The sequence below is a fragment of the Pongo pygmaeus genome, chromosome 8 (genome assembly GCF_028885625.2).
Source record: "Pongo pygmaeus isolate AG05252 chromosome 8, NHGRI_mPonPyg2-v2.0_pri, whole genome shotgun sequence".
In the NCBI taxonomy this organism is placed as follows: domain Eukaryota; kingdom Metazoa; phylum Chordata; class Mammalia; order Primates; family Hominidae; genus Pongo; species Pongo pygmaeus.
In genome coordinates this window covers 121892945-121909196 of record NC_072381.2, presented here as the reverse complement: position 1 = coordinate 121909196, position 16252 = coordinate 121892945, and the positions used below count along the sequence as shown (strand labels likewise).

Genomic DNA, 16252 nt, shown 5'->3' with positions numbered 1-16252 from the left:
GGATGGCCCCAATTTGACTTATCCCCAAACCTAATATACTTGAAAAGGGGCCGGGCGCGGTGGCTCACGCCTGTAATCCCAGCACTTTGGGAGGCTGAGGCAGGCAGATCACCTGAGGTCAGCAGTTCAACACCAGTGTGGGCAACATGGCAAAACCTCGTCTCTACTGAAAAATACAAAAATTAGCTGGGCGTGGTGGCAGGCTCCTATAATCCCAGCTACTGAGGAAGCTGAGGAAGGGAGAATTGCTTGAACCTCGGAGGTACAGGTTGCAGTGAACCAACGTAGTGCCACTGTGATCCAGCCAGCCTGGGTGACAGAGCAAGACTCCATCTCAAAAAAAAAAAAAAAAGGAGGAGAAGGGGAAGTTAATAAAATTGCCATCTGAGCAATAATAGCTGATCACCCTTGGAAACTGGGGTCCAGGAGCTCCTCTATTTGGGTGTTATGGTACCACCCTCTACATAGTTTGCATCTACAGATATAGCATCAGCGGCATCTTCAGGCTTCTTCAAGCTGGGCAGATCCAATTCTAAAGAAATATTTACACTGCTGGGAAAGCAACCATCATGAGAACTGCCTGCCCCTCTCTGGGATTGCTCCATCAGAGCCCTGGGCGTGGAACATTCCTCTATATGGAAGCTGGGTGCTGAGCTGTTGCTTGTTCTCTGATGCTTTTTCCTAATTAGGAGAAAACTCGCCCCTGTTCTGGGTACACAGTGAGCTTCCTTGTATTGCTCAAGTGTGTGCTACGTGGCCAGCCTCACCAGTGTATCTTCCACCACCACACCACCCAAGGGAATGTGGGTGTTCTCCAGCAGCCCAAGAGATCTGTGTTCAGCCCATCACCGTGCGTTGGCTATTGGGAAGGACTTCTGGTCATGGGAGGTGGGTGCACACTACAGGGTACCGTTGATGCTGGTCTCTTCTTCCTGTGAGTAAAGCATTGATCCAACCAGTGCCTTGTGTGTTGAGTCCTCCTTGGTGTCTCCAAACCCATAGAAGATGCAGTAGGCTCTGATTTCTGGTGATTGGCATTGCTATGGTCTTTGGTGTCCTTACTCGAGATTGGGTAGCTGGATCTTCGAGCCAGACACACTCGTCATGTTAATAGCATAGATGTGAATGCCTGGGGGCATTGCCTCTGTGGGTGGGAATGTGCACAAAAATCCAGCTTTATAACTGGGTCTATGTATGGGATGAGACTCCCCTGTCATTTTTGTTGTTGTTGTTGTTGTTGTGGTTGTTGTTGAGACGGACTCTGGCTCTGCCGCCCAGGCTGGAGTGCAGTGGCGCGATCTCGGCTCACTGCAAGCTCCGCCTCCCGGGTTCATGCCATTTTCCTGCCTCAGACTCCCGAGTAGCTGGGACTACAGGCGCCTGCCACCGCGCTCGGCTAATTTTTTGTATTTTTAGTAGAGACAGGCTTTCACCGCGGTCTCGATCTCCTGACCTCGTGATCCGCCTGCCTCGGCCTCCCAAAGTGCTGGGATTACAGGCGTGAGCACCCGCACCCGGCCCTCCCCTGCCATTTTCTGAAGTGAAATCGCCTAGATTGCCATTTACGTTACTGAAAAAATCCACAAAATTATCTCCTATCGCTCTAAACCTGTTTTTCTCTGTAGAGTAAGAACAATAATGGTAACTTCATCACGGAGTTATTGTGGGGAATATATAAAATAATGCATGTAAGGGCTTAGCACAGCCCCTGCTAAGTGCCCAAGAAGAGGCAGCTGCTGCAAATATCTAAGGCTGCTTGACTCTGAGGATTATCTCCTCCTCGGGCAATTACTAAGATTCTGCCAAAGGTGGGAGATGCTGGTTCCATAAAAGCAGCTCAGCTGTGATGGAGAACGCCTTTTCAGCAAATAACCTGCTAGAAATTCTAAATATCAAATATCTCTTCTAGGATATCTGAAGACAACCAAATTTCCTGAAGAACTGATGAGTTTTAGGAAAGCCACACAGAGATAAGAGACTCACATTAGCACAGAGAGGAAGTGACAGGAAGAGGGTTACTGGTTCCCGAAGTGCCCCTCATCCACTGGGGGATTATGGGAGTTGCATCCATGTGATTTGTATCTACGAAGTTGACATTGTTAGCCAGAGTAGCAGGTAACAGGTAGCCCTCGGTTGCCTACAGATGGCCCAGGGATTCTGCAGCCCACACCATTTTAATATCGTTATTCAGGGAATAAGAACCAGAGGGGTCTGACCTCCTTTCCTTCCTTCTTGAGTAATTGACACTACCTGGAGTTCAGCTGGTAGCTCTGCATCTATGAGTGATTGCAGTGGAAGCTGGCTGTGAAGAACTATACAATTTCTAGCTCTACAAGTTTAATTCCACTTAAATTACATCATGGAACTGGGACACTGGGAATGGCCAACTGAGTGGGCGTGGATGCAGATGAGGTCCCCAAAACACTTTTGAGTCTCAGATAGTATTTATGTGTGAAACATGTTCTGCCAACCCCGCTATTGGTATCAATAAAACACAATCATGCTCATTATCAACCCTTCAAAACTGGATCCTGTGTTCCCGTACTGAAAACACTTGGCAACCACTCTCCCAGGTGAATATGTAACTATTTGAAGTTAAATGTGCTGCCTGTTCTGCCCTGAGCTGCCAGATGAACAGGCTGTGAGTTGCCCGATGGCCTCATCTGCTCTCCTTCCAGCCTCCCCAGGAGAGTGGGAGCCCAGTGGTCTCCAACGATGTGAACCTCAGAAGACCGGTGCCCACTTTTGGAGAGTAAACTGTTTCAGAATGTGCCAGAATGAGCCAGTAATAAAATAGTGTATGTAATGAGAGACTCTGGCTCCTTGATTTGCCAAGATAACTTGACAATAACATCTACAGAGAAATAATGGGATTTGGGTCCAATTAAGGGAAGATATAAAAGCACTCCAAATATTCATTAGCCATTTTTCTTCACAGTCATATGAGAAAATAACAGTACATCTAACTCTTAAGGTAGTTGTCATGGGTCGTTATCTTGTCCCTCTGCTATGAAGGAGTTAATTTAATAAGAATCATTGCAGGAACTTGCTATTAGAAAGAATTTCTTCAAGAAAATAATAATGAGAGTAATGACTTAACCCCATGAAATTCAAGCATATGTTTCTTATAGTAAGTTTAGCTTTTCATTTACTCCATGAGTTTCCTATAGCACAACCTATTTAATATTTTGAATGAATTACACCAATTTGTTAGAATTGACACTGATAACACATGAAATTCAGTTTAAAGATGAGATTAATTGCTTAATTAAATTGCCTTAGCTATATTTACATTCTAAAAACAGAAAAGACTAGTAAATGAGGTCAAATTGGCTTCTGACTGAAGCTAAAAATAGTTGTCATTCACAGTATTTTTCTGTTCAATAATGGGTAAAGCCAGTGCTCCTGGGGGAGTGACTGTGTCATTGATCACACCTAGAGCATTGCTTTAGGAAACACCCCAGAGAGCAGAGCCTGTGGGTTCCCATGTGACTTCGATATAGTTACCTGGCAAACACTCACAAGAAATGCCTCATTGCCTCCCACCACCCTTTGCTCCAGCCCACACGTGTTCATCTTTTTCACCTGAAGAACATAGGAACCATCTACAAAAGTGGGAAATCATTCAGGACCCAGGTGTTTTCTCCTTTAATACATTTTTGAGGATAAGATAAAATTTCATCAATTTTGTACATTCCTACCCACAAAGCTAATCTAACAGTAACAACCAATAATCGGGATAAAAAATTAAATGTCATATTCCTATATATGTAGTCTCTGATACATTTTAATACAGAATCCAAACTAGAAGCTCAACCTGAGTGAAAACTTGAGTATTGAGAATTTTACTGTAATATAGGCATAGGATTTTTTTTAAATGAATAAAATGTATCACTGGCTATTAAATAAATGTGTAAGCAGCCACTGTTGTCATGCTATGTCCACCTTCTTCCACTAGAGGGCCCCTCAACTAAACACATTGAAGGGATGTGAAATTTTTTTTTTTATGATGAAAGAACAATATTCTCTTTAATCAAAAAGGCTTTTGAATCACACCATTATGGTACATCGGTGGAAAGCTATTTCGCAGAAAAGCATGCAGATATTCGATTAGAGCTTTATAAGGCAGAGAACTATGACCAGAAGACAATGTCAACAAAATAAAAAATAGAAATGTACAGTGTTAATGATGAATGGAAACTTTTAAAAGAATAATAACATAACTTACAAACACTCTTACCTGTTTAAATATTATATTTTTAAGGGCAAGAGTCTTGGAAATAATCCTAAACACTCTCAGTTTTATAGATGGAGAAACTGAGGCTCAAGGAGGGGAAATAATTTGCCCAGGACAAGATCACCAGTGACTCTGTGGGGGCAGAGCCAGGTGCCCTAAGCCCCAGCTCAGTGCTTTCTCCACTATTCTCTAATGTAATAGTATTCTCTATCTCTACCTATCCATCTATCTACCATCTACAATAAATAATTTTACCTCTGATTCTCAAGTCCTGGGAAAAGTCCCGTACCACCTGACTTTTGGGTAATACTGCAGGTAGGACGGCCATTTTCTTCACTGTTACGTGGAACTGTGTTCCTACAGCCACACAACTCTGTTCTCCCATGATGTCTCTGGCTTCTCCAAATGTCTGTCAACAGGTGAGCCGATGAACAAATGTGGCGTATCCATACAATGGAATAACACTCCGCAATATAAAGGCGTGGCCTATTGTGAAATGCAACAACATGGACGAATCTTGAAAGCATGATGCTGGGTGAAAGGAGCCAGACATATAAGAATACACACCGCAATTCGATTTATGTACAATCCTAGAAAATGGAAAGGAATCTTTTTGCACAAAAAGAAAATTTGTGGTTGCCTGGAACCAGGTGGAGGAAAAAATGGACTGCAAAGGGGCAAGAGGAGACTCCTGGGGGTCTACTTTGATCATGGTGATGGTTTCACAAGCTAACACACTGTGCGAACTCATCAGATTGGACATTTTAAATGGGTGCCATTTATTTTAAATAAAGTTTATAACAAAGTTGATTTTTAAAAATAACCCCATGAGGCAGGTGCTATTAAAATCCCTATTTCATAGAAAAAAAGCAAATAATAATGGAATGTATTTATTAAATGGGACAAGAAGAATGATATCAACTTAAAAATATCCACATAGTAAATCAATTAAAATTCAATTATATAACATGACACTCGAGTTTACTGATTCCAAAGATCTCTAAATATAAAATCTCATTATCTAAAGCCATCTAGATTTTTTAAAAATTAATATATTTTAAAATTAAGGGCTAAGTACAGTAAAGTACCCAAATATTAATTTCTATGCATGTATACACCCATGTACCTATCACTCAGATAAAGATATAGAAGATTCTAACAATGAGAAGACTTCCTTACGACCCCACCCAGTCAGTAACCACTCCCAGGAGTCACTATTCTGACCTATATCACCTTTGATTATTACTTTTATCGTTTTTGAACTTCTTCAGATTGGACACTTTAAATAGGTGCCATTTATTTTAAATAATAAAGTTTATAACAAAGTTGATTTTAAAAAATAACCCCATGAGGCAGGTGCTATTAAAATCCCAATTTCATAGGAAAAAAAGCAACTAATAATGGAATATATTTGTTAAATGGGAGAACAAGAATAATATCAACTAAAAAAGAATAATATCAACACAATAAATCAATTAAAATTAAATTATATAACACAATACTTGAGTTTACTGATTCTAAAGATCATATGATTTGTACTCTTTTGTGTCTGACAGTTTTCATTCAATATCATGTCTATGAAAATCATTCCTGCTGTTGTGCATATTAATTAGATGCTTCTTTTCGATGCTATGTAGTATTTCATTGCATGAATATACCACGATTTATTTAGCCACCTATTACTAATAGATATGGGTTGTTTCTGACTTTGGGCTATTAAAATAAAGCCACTATAACATTTTTGAACCATCTTTTGGTGAGAATGGGGCCATAATTTCTGGTGAGCATATATCAAGATAAGATTGCAGTGTCATAAATTTTTTAAAGTTGCATGTTTAGCTTTTTTTGATTAGATAAAATATACAGGCATAAAATATAAGACTAATTAGTAGTTTTCCTTGAAAGTTGTTTTTGTTATCATTAGATAAGCAGGTGTTAATATCTTTCCCACACTGGGGTCTTTGGAAAACCTCCCAAAATGAATCCCAAAATGAATTTCAAGAATAACAGTTTTCCAGAATGTGACTTTGTCAAATGGTCCATTATGAGTTAAAATGAAGTTCATAGCAGGCATTTCTTCCCCTCTGGCTTTTCTCCCAGGACCCCACATACAATCATCCTAACCAGTGCCTCAACAATTTCACTTCTGTATGGGTGGCAGGAATGCTCTTTTCTAAGGAAGTAAGCTGTCTTTTTCCTGCCACTTCTCAGATCAGTCATACTTTCAGACTCATTTTTACCATTCAAGATAGATGGCCATTGCCATTAATTCATTCAATTTGTTAATGGTTTAGGCTTTACCTTGAGCACTTAAGGTTCCCGTTGTGACCAGAAGTTTTTCCTTTTCATGTATGGCTGAGCTTTTCCGTCTCTGGCTTGAGTTTGAGGGTCCCCTGGCTGCAAGTGCTGCTTACGAGCAAAACAATATGAGGAATTCTTTGGAGTTTCTAAAACCACTCTATGAAAATAGGTATCAAAGGAAAATACTCAGTATATTCAGTTTTATCCATTACATAATTTGAAATCATATTATCTTGGCACTTGACAAAAGCTTTTAAAAGTTTTTATTTATTTATAATTTTAGAGACAGGATCTCACTTTGTCACCCAGGCTGGACTACAGTGGCATGATCACTTCAACCTCAAACTCTTGGGCTCAGGCAGTCCTCCCAGCTCAGCCTCCCAAGTAGCCGGCACACACTACCATGCCTGGCTAATAATTTTTTTTTTTTATTTTTTTTTTAGAGATAGGGTCTTGCTATGTTTGCTATGTTGCCCAAGCTGGTCTCAAACTCCTGGCCTCAAACTCTTCCCACCTCAGTGCGGGGATTACAGGCATGAACCACTTAGCCTGGCCACAAAGATTTTTATATAACTTCTCTTTCAACACAGACATAAGTACAGGCCTACCTCAGAGACACTGGGACCACAGCAATAAAGGGAGTCCAAAGTATTTTTTTGCTTCCCAGTGTGTATAAAAGTTATGTGTGTGCTACACTGTAAGGGTGCAACAGTATTATGTCTAAAAAACCAATGTGCATACTGAAATTTAAAAATACCTTGTTGCTAAAAAGTGCTAATGATCATCTGAGCCTTCAGTGAGTCATAGTCTTTTTGCTGCTGGAGGTCTTGCCCCAGTGTTGATAGCCGACTGATCAGGGTAGTGGTTGGCAAAGGTGGGAGGCTGTGGCTAATATCTTAAAATAAGACAACAGCGAAGTTTGCTGCATCAATTGACTCTTCCGTTCACAAAATGTTTCTCTATAGCATACAATGATGTTTGATAGCATTTTACTCACAGTAGAACCTTTTCCAAATTCTAGCAAGTCCTCTCAAATTCTGCTGCTGCGTTATCAACTCAGTTTATGCAATATTCTAAATTCTTTGATATCATTTCTTTTCTTTTTTTTTTTTTTTTTTTGAGACGGAGTCTCGCTTTGTCACCCAGGCTGGAGTGCAGTGGCGCGATCTCAGCTCACTGTAATCTCCGCCTTGTGGGTTCACACCATTCTCCTGCCTCAGCCTCCCGAGTAGCTGGGACTACAGGCACCCGCCATCATGCCTGGCTAATTTTTTTATATTTAGTAGAGATGGGGTTTCACCGTGTTAGCCAGGATGGTCTGGATCTCCTGACCTCGTGATCCACACGGCTCGGCCTCCCAAAGTGTTGGGATTACAGGCATGAGCCACTGCGCCCAGCCTAATGGTGATATTTTTAAGTGGCTTTAACTCAGAAAATTCAGTGCCATGGTAATACAGTCGGCCCTTCATGTTGGTCAGTGCCACATCCGTAGATTCAACCAACTGCAGATCAAAAATATTTGAGAAAAAAAAACAATAAAAGTGACAATATAACAATAAAAATAATATAAATAAAAGCAATAAAACATAGCAACTACTTACATAGCATTGACCTTAAGTATTTTGATAATCTAGAGATGATTTAAAGTATGCTGGAGGATATATGTAGGTTTTATGCAAATACCACAACATTTTATATAAGGGACTTGAGCATCTGAGGATTTTGATATCCTGGGTGGGGGGAGCCTGGAACCAATCCCCGAGGCTATCAAGGGACAGCTACAGTTTAATTTGAATATAGATAAATAGATATGAAATAAATTTTATACGTAAAAAACATTTGCCATTACCTAATTAAGTATGGCACATTTTTCACCTCACCAAGTAGCTCCAGGAGGTTTCAGATATCATGCCAGAGTACAAATGCCCTTTTATAGGTAAATGTTTGCTTTTCCCTATAATTCCATAGAAAAGGAACAAGAAAAGAGAGGTTTCCAGGATATATTTCCAATTTAAACCACTGAAAAGCTTACATCAATAACAATTGAGGAAAGGTCATAAATGCACATATAAAATTTATTTTTAAAACTGGGTAATCAGTGCTTAAATAAGTCACTTTTTCAGTGTGGTTGTTTTTTTATTCCACAATTTCAAGCATATACATTCTTGTGGCTGAAAGGGTTTTGTGACCACAAAGCCCATTAGGGTTGCCTGGCAAATAAATATGAAGAAATTATCTGCCCATACTTTTTCTATGAACAGCTTGTCTAACTCACAGCAAGGTCAAAAACAGAAAATTAGCAATAGTTCTTCACTCACTGCTAACCCAGCAAGACCATTCAGTCATTCTAGAAAAACGGGTGTTATTTTAGCTTAGAATAACATATAACCAGTCCATTTACCTCTCAGCATTAATGTAGGGAAAAAAGTGAGCTAACGGAAGGAACCGTGGTCAAACAATAAAGGAAAAATAAGTTACAGGCTGCCCAATGAAATGATGAGAAGGAGAGTAAACTGAGATTCAACTTGGAAAATTCCATCTAGGAAAAAAGGAGTCAGAAAAGATCTTCTGGAGAAGCGAACTGGAGATTGCGTGTACAGCGTCTGCCTTGTCCATCAGCTCCTAAGTTCTTCAGGCCAGGAGCAGGGCCTTGTGGTATGTTAAGAAGAAATAGTTAGAGCCATTGTGGCTTGCCTGTGTGTCCCTAAAAGAGATATTCAGTGCCCAGGTAAAATGGCAGGTGCAGAAAATAGAAAGCAGGACCAATAAGGAGGCAGAGACCTTTGTGTGTAATGACTGACCGAGAGGCTCGAGTGATGTTCTTGTAATGACACAACACAAAGAAAAGGACCAGTTCTCGTAAAAATTAGATTAGTTATGGATATAGAAGAATACATTATTTTGTCTAGTGGGCCTGGTCACATCAGCTGTTTCTAAAATCTTACACTAGGACTTTAATGAGCTCTCATTATCTCAAAACTGGGCTAAAACATTGGAGAACAGAAACTTCTGAGAACCAGAGTCCTAATTCTTTAAGGCATGTGTTCATACCAGTGTCAAGTTAACCCTATGGTCACAGCCAGAGACTAGGTCTGCACAGCAGCTCCTGGCTGTTATTTAGGAAATACAACATTGAATGCCTAATTACTGCAGCCTTAGCTGTTCATACTCGAGTTCTAAGCTTATTTACTAATTGAAACACTTGAATCATAAGCTCGCCTGCTTCCTCTTCTATTAACCCATGGGAATAAAGTGGGCAGATGGAGGTGGGAGAAAAACCCACTTTTGTCTTTGAATACCTTTATAACAAATTAATATTGAATTTTCAGAAAAGAATACTTAGTCCAGTCGGGCTGCTATAACAAAATATCATAAACTGGGTGGATTTCAAACAACAGAAATTGATTTCTCACAGTTCTGGAGGCTGGGAAGTCCAAGATCAAGGTGCCAGCAGATTCCCAGTCTGGTGAGGGCCCCTTTTCTGGTTCATAGATGACGTCTTCTTGCTGCATCCTTACAGTGTAGAAGAGTGAGGGGTCTCTCCCAGGCCTCATTTATAAGGGCACTAATCCCATTGATGAGGCCTCTGCCCCCATGACCTAATGACCTCCCAAAGGCCTCGCATCCTAATACCATTGCCTTGGGTGTTAGGATTTTAATATATGAATTTTGCTGGGACACAAACATTCAGACCATAGGAAATCCTGATAAGCTATGTCTAGGGTAGAAAGAATCATGTTGCAGTGACTGTTGCTCTTTTGCTGAAAACCTCCTTATAGTGTCACATATTCCTCAGAGGAAAAGCCGAAGTCTCCGTGATGATCTACTCTCCAACCCACCACCTCAGACCTGGCCTCCTCTTCACCCTTCTCCAGCTGGGCTCCAGTCACCTGCCTCCACCCTGTCCTTACAGCAGAGCTGACCGCTGCCCCCTCCTCTGGCCCTCAGACTTGAGGCCTTTGCCCTGGCCCTTCCTCGGCCCGCAGCTGTCTTCCCCACACAGCCACAGGGCTGAGCCTCACTTCCTCCAGGGATTCTCCCAAATGCCTGCTACCTCTGCAGTGAGCCCTTCCCCTGCCACCAAATATAAATTTTCAGCACCCATCCCAGCCAATACTTCCTGTCCTTCCTCTGTTCTTCATTTAAAAAATCCTTAGCATTTATCACTATAAGAACATATATTATTTATGAATCAATTATCTCTCAGCATCAGAAGTCAGCTCCGGTGGGCAGAACAGCTGCTCTCTCTCCTGATACAGGGGGGAGGCTCTGAACAAACATTTGTTGAATGCATGTGTGAACAAACACTCACAAATCTGCCACCCAGTTGAAGGATCAGGACAAACCTCCTGAGTGACCCTCCTCTATTCTACCCACTTCCCTCCCCCATCACAGGTGGTCACAAATCTAAATATGTTTATCTCTCCCCTGCTGTCTTTATACTTTGTGTGTTTTACAATATGTTTGTATCTCTAAAAACATACTGTTTGGTTTTGCATATTTCTGACTTTCTATAAATGGAGCAAACCACATGCATTCTTCTGTGACTCAGCTTTTTCATTCAACAGTTTCCAAAACTCATCCATGTTGTGTGTCCATGTTGTGTATAGCTTGGAGCCAGTGTTCACCACTGTATGGTATTCTGTTGTATGATTACATCACAATTAATTATCTGGGCATATGTGGACATTTGTAGTGTTCCTAGTTGTGGCACAAAACTCGTTGCTGTTAACATTCTTATACATGACCCAATTGTATATGTTTTTTTCAGGTTACATATCTAGGAGCGAACTTGATATGTAGGGTCTTCATAGGTTGGCCTTAGTCTTTACTGGATAGTGTCAAATTATTTCCAAAGAGTTTGTTCCAATTTACATTCCCATGAGAACTGTATAACTGCTTCAGTTGTTCTCCATCCTCACAATAACTTGATGTTATCAGGCTTTTAAAAGTTTTGGTAATCTGTTGCCAGTAAAACAGTCAGGTCATTTCAATTAGTTTCCCTGATTGCCAACGACCTAGAACTTCTTTTTGGGTTATTTGGATTTATTCCTCAATAAAGTGCCTTTTGACCATTTTTTATTGGGTTGGTTTTCTCCTTTTTATTAATTTGTAAGCATCGCTTATATATTCTGGATATAAATAATTTTCCACTTATATGTTTTGCAATATATTCTCCCAGTTAAAGGATTGGATTTTCACTTTCTTCATGTTTTATTTTCATGAACAGAAGTTCTTAATACTACTGTAATTGAATATATTATGTTTCCCTTTATGGCAGGGGTCCCCAACCCCCAGGGCCACAGATTGGTACTGGTCCATAGCCTGTAAGGAATCAGGCCTCAGAGCAGGAGGTGAGTGGTGGGCAAATGGGTGAAGCTTCATCTGTATTTATAGCCATTCCTCATTGCTCACAGTACTGCCTGAGCTCTGCCTCCTGTCAGATCAGTGGCAGCATTAATCTCATAGGAGCACAAACCCTATTGTGAACTGTGCATGAGAGGGATCTAGGTTGCATGCTCCTTATGAGAATCTAATGACTGATGATCTGTCTCCCATCATCCTCAGATGGAACCATCTAGTTGTAGGAAAACAAGGTCAGGGCTCCCATTGATTCTACCTTATGGCGAGTTGTGTAATTATTTCATCACATATTACAATATAATAATAATAGAAATAAAGTGCACAATAAATGTAATGCACTTGTATCATCCAGAAACCATCCTCCCGCCCTGGTCCATGGAAAAATTATCTTCCACAAAACCGGTCCCTGGTGCCAGAAAGGTTGGAGACCACTGCTTTATGGTCTATATTTTTTAATATCTTAAAACAATCCTTCACAATTCAGAAAACATAAAGACATTTGATACTGTCTTCCAATTGTTTTATAGTTCTTCCTTTTACATTTGAGTCTCAAATCCACCTAGAGTTGATTTCTTTAGGTATCGTGTGGTGTAAGGGGTCAAACTTCATATGTCTAACCAGCTTTCCATGCACTATTTGTTAAAATGTCCAATCTGTTCCCACTCATCTGCATCTGCCAGTTCAATAATGCATCATTCCTATATTTGTGTGGGTCTGTGTCTATTTTGTTTCATTGGTTTCCTTGTCTATTACTTTTTTAAATTATTGTATTGTGTCAAGAACACTTAACGTGAGATCTTCCTCTTCGCAGATGTTTAAGTGTGTGATACAGTATCATTATCCACAGGCACGGTGTTGTACAGCAGCTCTCTAGCATTACTCTCTCTTGCATAACTGAAACTTCATGCCCACTGATGAGCAACTCCCCATTTGCCGTAGTAGAACAGCAACCACTATTCTACTCTCTGTCAATATTTATTCTTGATTAAAAAATGAACAAACAAAAATTTTGAAAGGAAGAATACAAAACTACTTCAAAAGAATGATAATACTTCTCAGGAACCAATGTTTAATGATGACAGGCTAGAAGCATTTTCATTTACACCAGATGAAGCAAGGATGCTTGTCATTTATTATAATTTAAATTGTTCTGAAAGTGCTAAATAATGCATCAATTCAATAACAAGCTGTTAAAACCAGCTGGAAAGAAGGAGGCAATATTCCCTTATTTCCAGATGCTATCACTATATTGAAAAAAAAAAAACCATTGAAAACCATAAGAGAGTTCAGTAAGGTGGTTAGTTGTAAAATTTATATGCAAGTATCAACAAACTTCACGCTGCAGAAACAATTCGCATCATGAAAGAAGAAGTTCTACTCACAAAAACAAGACACAAAATATCTAGGAATCGCAATGGTAGCTAATAACAAGCACCTGTTGAAATGGGGATTTTTTTTTTACATTTATCATTTAATCCTCAAAACAAACTATGGGGTTGGCATTAACATTATTACAATCATTTTGTAACTGAGAAAACTGAGCTTCAAAAAGCATCACCAGCTCGCCAAAATCATTTCCAGAACACAAGAGAGTCAGGATTTGCACCAAAGGTTGTGGTCTTAATGGCTAGAGACTCCCGCTCTACCTTTACAAAAAAAAAGCCATAGAACTCCACTAAAGTATTACACAAGCACCTGACTCAGTGGAGATATGTCTTGAACAGGATGGCTGCGTATCATAAAAGGTGTCAGTTCCTACCAAATTATATTTGAATTAAATGCAAACCCAATAAAATGTTGACAGGATTTTAAAAATATAACAACTTTATTGATACATAATTTACATCAGGATTTTTTTCTTAATTCACTGGGTGATTCTACATTTTGGAATTCTGAATGTGGAAATTCTGATAAAAGGGGGTAACTTGCCCTACCTAATACCAGAGTATGCTGGGAAGCCACAGTTATTAAAATAATGAGGTAGAGGGATAGACATAGACCAGGGTTCACAACTGCGGACAATTTTGCTCCTCAAAGACGTTTGGCAATGGCTGGAGGTATTTTTTTGTTACAATTGAGGGATGCTCAGTTGTGTGTTACTGACATCTAGAGGATGGAGGCCAGGGATGCTGCTAAGCATCCTACAATAATGCACAGGACAGCCGCCTACTCCCATCTGCCGATGAATAACTAGCTCAAAACTGTCAATAGTGCCAAGGCTGAGAAACTAAAACAGACAAACGAACAGCACAAAGTAGTGAATCCAGTATTAGACCTAAGCATCTATAGCAATATAAACTAGTATAAAGATATCATTAAATCAATTAAATGGAAATTGATGGATTTTGGATAATTAGTGAATGTTTTTTTTTAAATAAAGCTAATCTTAACCTCAGTTGAATGATGAGTGCATAAAAATAAAAAAAATCTCCACAAGGTAAAAACAAAGACAAAATGCAAACCACAACCTGGGAAAAATATTTGCAATATATATGTCAATCAAAACAATATCCATGATATACAAGGAGTTTTTACAAATCAATCAGGAAAAGACAAACCATCCAGATACAATAAATAAGTAAAGAGGTAAAATACACAGACAAGAAATTCAGAACTGAAATATATATACATATGAAAAATTACACATAAAATAGAATTAAATATAGTAATGACAATGCAAATTAAAGTGAGATATGATTTTGGTGAGAAATAAAACTGAAAGTCTGCAATGACTGAAAGCACAGGCTTTTGAGTCCAATATCCTAGGAACGAATCTTACAGTGTCCTCTCTCACTAGCAGTCATATCTATTTCCAGCAACGTAAGCCTTCTCTTCTCCAATCTCACAGGAAAGCTACAAAGGGCATCTACCAAAGGTATGGTTACATAATGAATAGTCTGAATTTATGTTGCCCACATGCTGGATAAACAGCTTTCCTTTCCTAGACTGACCTTGTTTGACTGTATAAATCTGTACAAATTCAATCTTCCTGGTGAAAATTCACTAGAGGCAATATCAGGAAATTTTATTAGCTGTAATGATTTATTTAGGCCTCTAGAGTGCCATTTATTTCCCAGTAGAAAAATAGTTTAGAGTATTTCAGTATTTCACTATTCACTGATTTCCTTCTAAAGTCCATTAAAAGTTTAAGTAAAAAAAAATCTCCTGGGCTGCCAACATCCTTAATGGCTTGGGCAGTACTTATGAATATTTCTGAAGATACAGTATTTGTGCATAACCATAATATCCTAAAAGAGCTTTTCTATATTAGAAAAAAATCCTTCTCCATTTGCTATCCCTAAATTATCTAAAATTCATGATTTGGTAGGGTACTTGAATATATCCATCGTTATTTATCATACCTACGGGAATTGTGATTTCTAGGCAGCTTGAGGTCAATTGAAACCCAAAATCTCAGTGCAGATTTACCCAGTGCTCCCTGGGTCCCCAGATATCATTTACATGAGGCTGAAGTTGCCCAAGGGGCTAGTACACAGAGGGCACTCACATACCTTGTGGAACCGCTTGAACTTGCCCCCCAAACCTATTCTCCTCCAGTCTCCACAGCACATCACATCTTGAGATAGCTCAACTATGGTCACCCTTGACTTGCTTAAGTCCCCATCAGTCACAGGTGTCCACAGGAAGGAAGGCAGGTCTCCAGGGTCCATTCTTTCTGACTCTAGGGATCTTGCTAATGCCTGTATGCTGTGTGGAAGCATAACTTAGGAACAAAAGCACTTAGGAAAGAAAAGACTCCTTGCAAAGAAGTGTCAAGGAAGTAATTCTTAAGAAAAACTGGTCCATTAAGTAAAACACCCAACAGGTATTTATTTATTTATATAAATGTATAGGGTACGAGGGTAATTTTGTCACGTGCATAGATTGCACAGTAGTCAAGTCAAGGCTTTTAGAGTATCTATCATCTGAATAACAAACATTGTGTGCATTAAGTAATTTCTCATTGTCCACCTCCTCCTGCTCCCTTGCTCTTTCAAGTTCTCATTTTCTATCATTCCGTACTCTATGTCCGTGTGTACACATTATTTAGCTCCCACGTCTAAGTAAATCCAGTATTTGGCTCTCTGTGTCTAACTTGTTTCACTTAAGATAATGGCCTCCAGTTCCATACATGTTGCTGCAAAAGACATAATTTCATTCTTTTTTTTTTTTTTGAGACAGAGTCTCATTGTGTTGCCCAGGCTGGAGTGCAGTGGCGGGGATCTCCGCTCACTGCCAACTCCACCTCCTGGGTTCACGCCATTCTCCTGCCTCAGCCTCCTGAGTAGTTGGGACTACAGGCGCCTGACACCACACCTGGCTAATTTTGTGTGTGTGTGTGTGTGTGTG

General features: G+C 39.7%; 1 protein-coding gene across 1 annotated transcript in view; it reads right to left on the bottom strand.

Moving 5' to 3' along the window:
* Positions 1–15573, bottom strand: part of LOC129045085 (pancreatic triacylglycerol lipase) — a 58071-nt gene extending 42498 nt beyond the window's left edge. The window contains exons 1-3 of the mRNA XM_054503335.1: positions 15415–15573; positions 14073–14129; positions 4493–4646 (exon numbers count right to left, since the gene is read on the bottom strand). Coding sequence (XP_054359310.1) covers positions 4493–4646; positions 14073–14129; positions 15415–15573 — 370 coding nt within the window. The remainder of the gene's footprint in view (positions 1–4492; positions 4647–14072; positions 14130–15414) is intronic.
* Positions 15574–16252: the final 679 nt, after the last annotated feature.